The sequence below is a fragment of the Eimeria mitis genome, genomic scaffold, assembly GCF_000499745.2.
Source record: "Eimeria mitis Houghton genomic scaffold, Emh_scaff7814, whole genome shotgun sequence".
NCBI classification, from domain to species: domain Eukaryota; phylum Apicomplexa; class Conoidasida; order Eucoccidiorida; family Eimeriidae; genus Eimeria; species Eimeria mitis.
This window is the reverse complement of record NW_013575740.1, coordinates 1075-1416: the sequence shown is the minus strand read 5'-3', so window position 1 is coordinate 1416 and position 342 is coordinate 1075. Positions and strand designations below refer to the sequence as shown.

The window sequence follows — 342 nt, the reverse complement described above, 5'->3', positions numbered from 1 at the left end:
GATCGTGATGATGCTGCTACAGCTGCGGTGGGGTCTTCTGCTGCTGCTGCTGCTGCTGCTGCTGCTGCTGTTGCTGTTGCTGTTGCTGTTGGTGCTGCTGTGCATGCTGCTCCTCCTGCTGCTGTAGAAGGTAAAGAAGAGATGCAAGATAGAGGAGAAGCACTGCCCCCTCCTCCTGTTGCTGCTGCTGCTGCTGCTGCTGGTCCACCGCATGTCACGCCTTCAGCAGCAGCAGCAGCAGCAGCAGCAGCAGCAGGTCGGTGAATGCCTTCTCCAGGATTCCTCAGCCTGTAAAGACACCCCCAAATCCACCACATAACAGCTGCAGCAACAGCAGCAGCA

General features: G+C 57.6%; 1 protein-coding gene across 1 annotated transcript in view; it reads right to left on the bottom strand.

The window, feature by feature from the left end:
• Nucleotides 1-342, bottom strand: part of EMH_0092750 (uncharacterized protein) — a gene marked incomplete at both ends in the record, with an annotated part of 1887 nt that overhangs the window by 857 nt on the left and 688 nt on the right. The window contains one exon of the mRNA XM_013501896.1: nucleotides 3-342. Coding sequence (XP_013357350.1) covers nucleotides 3-342 — 340 coding nt within the window. The remainder of the gene's footprint in view (nucleotides 1-2) is intronic.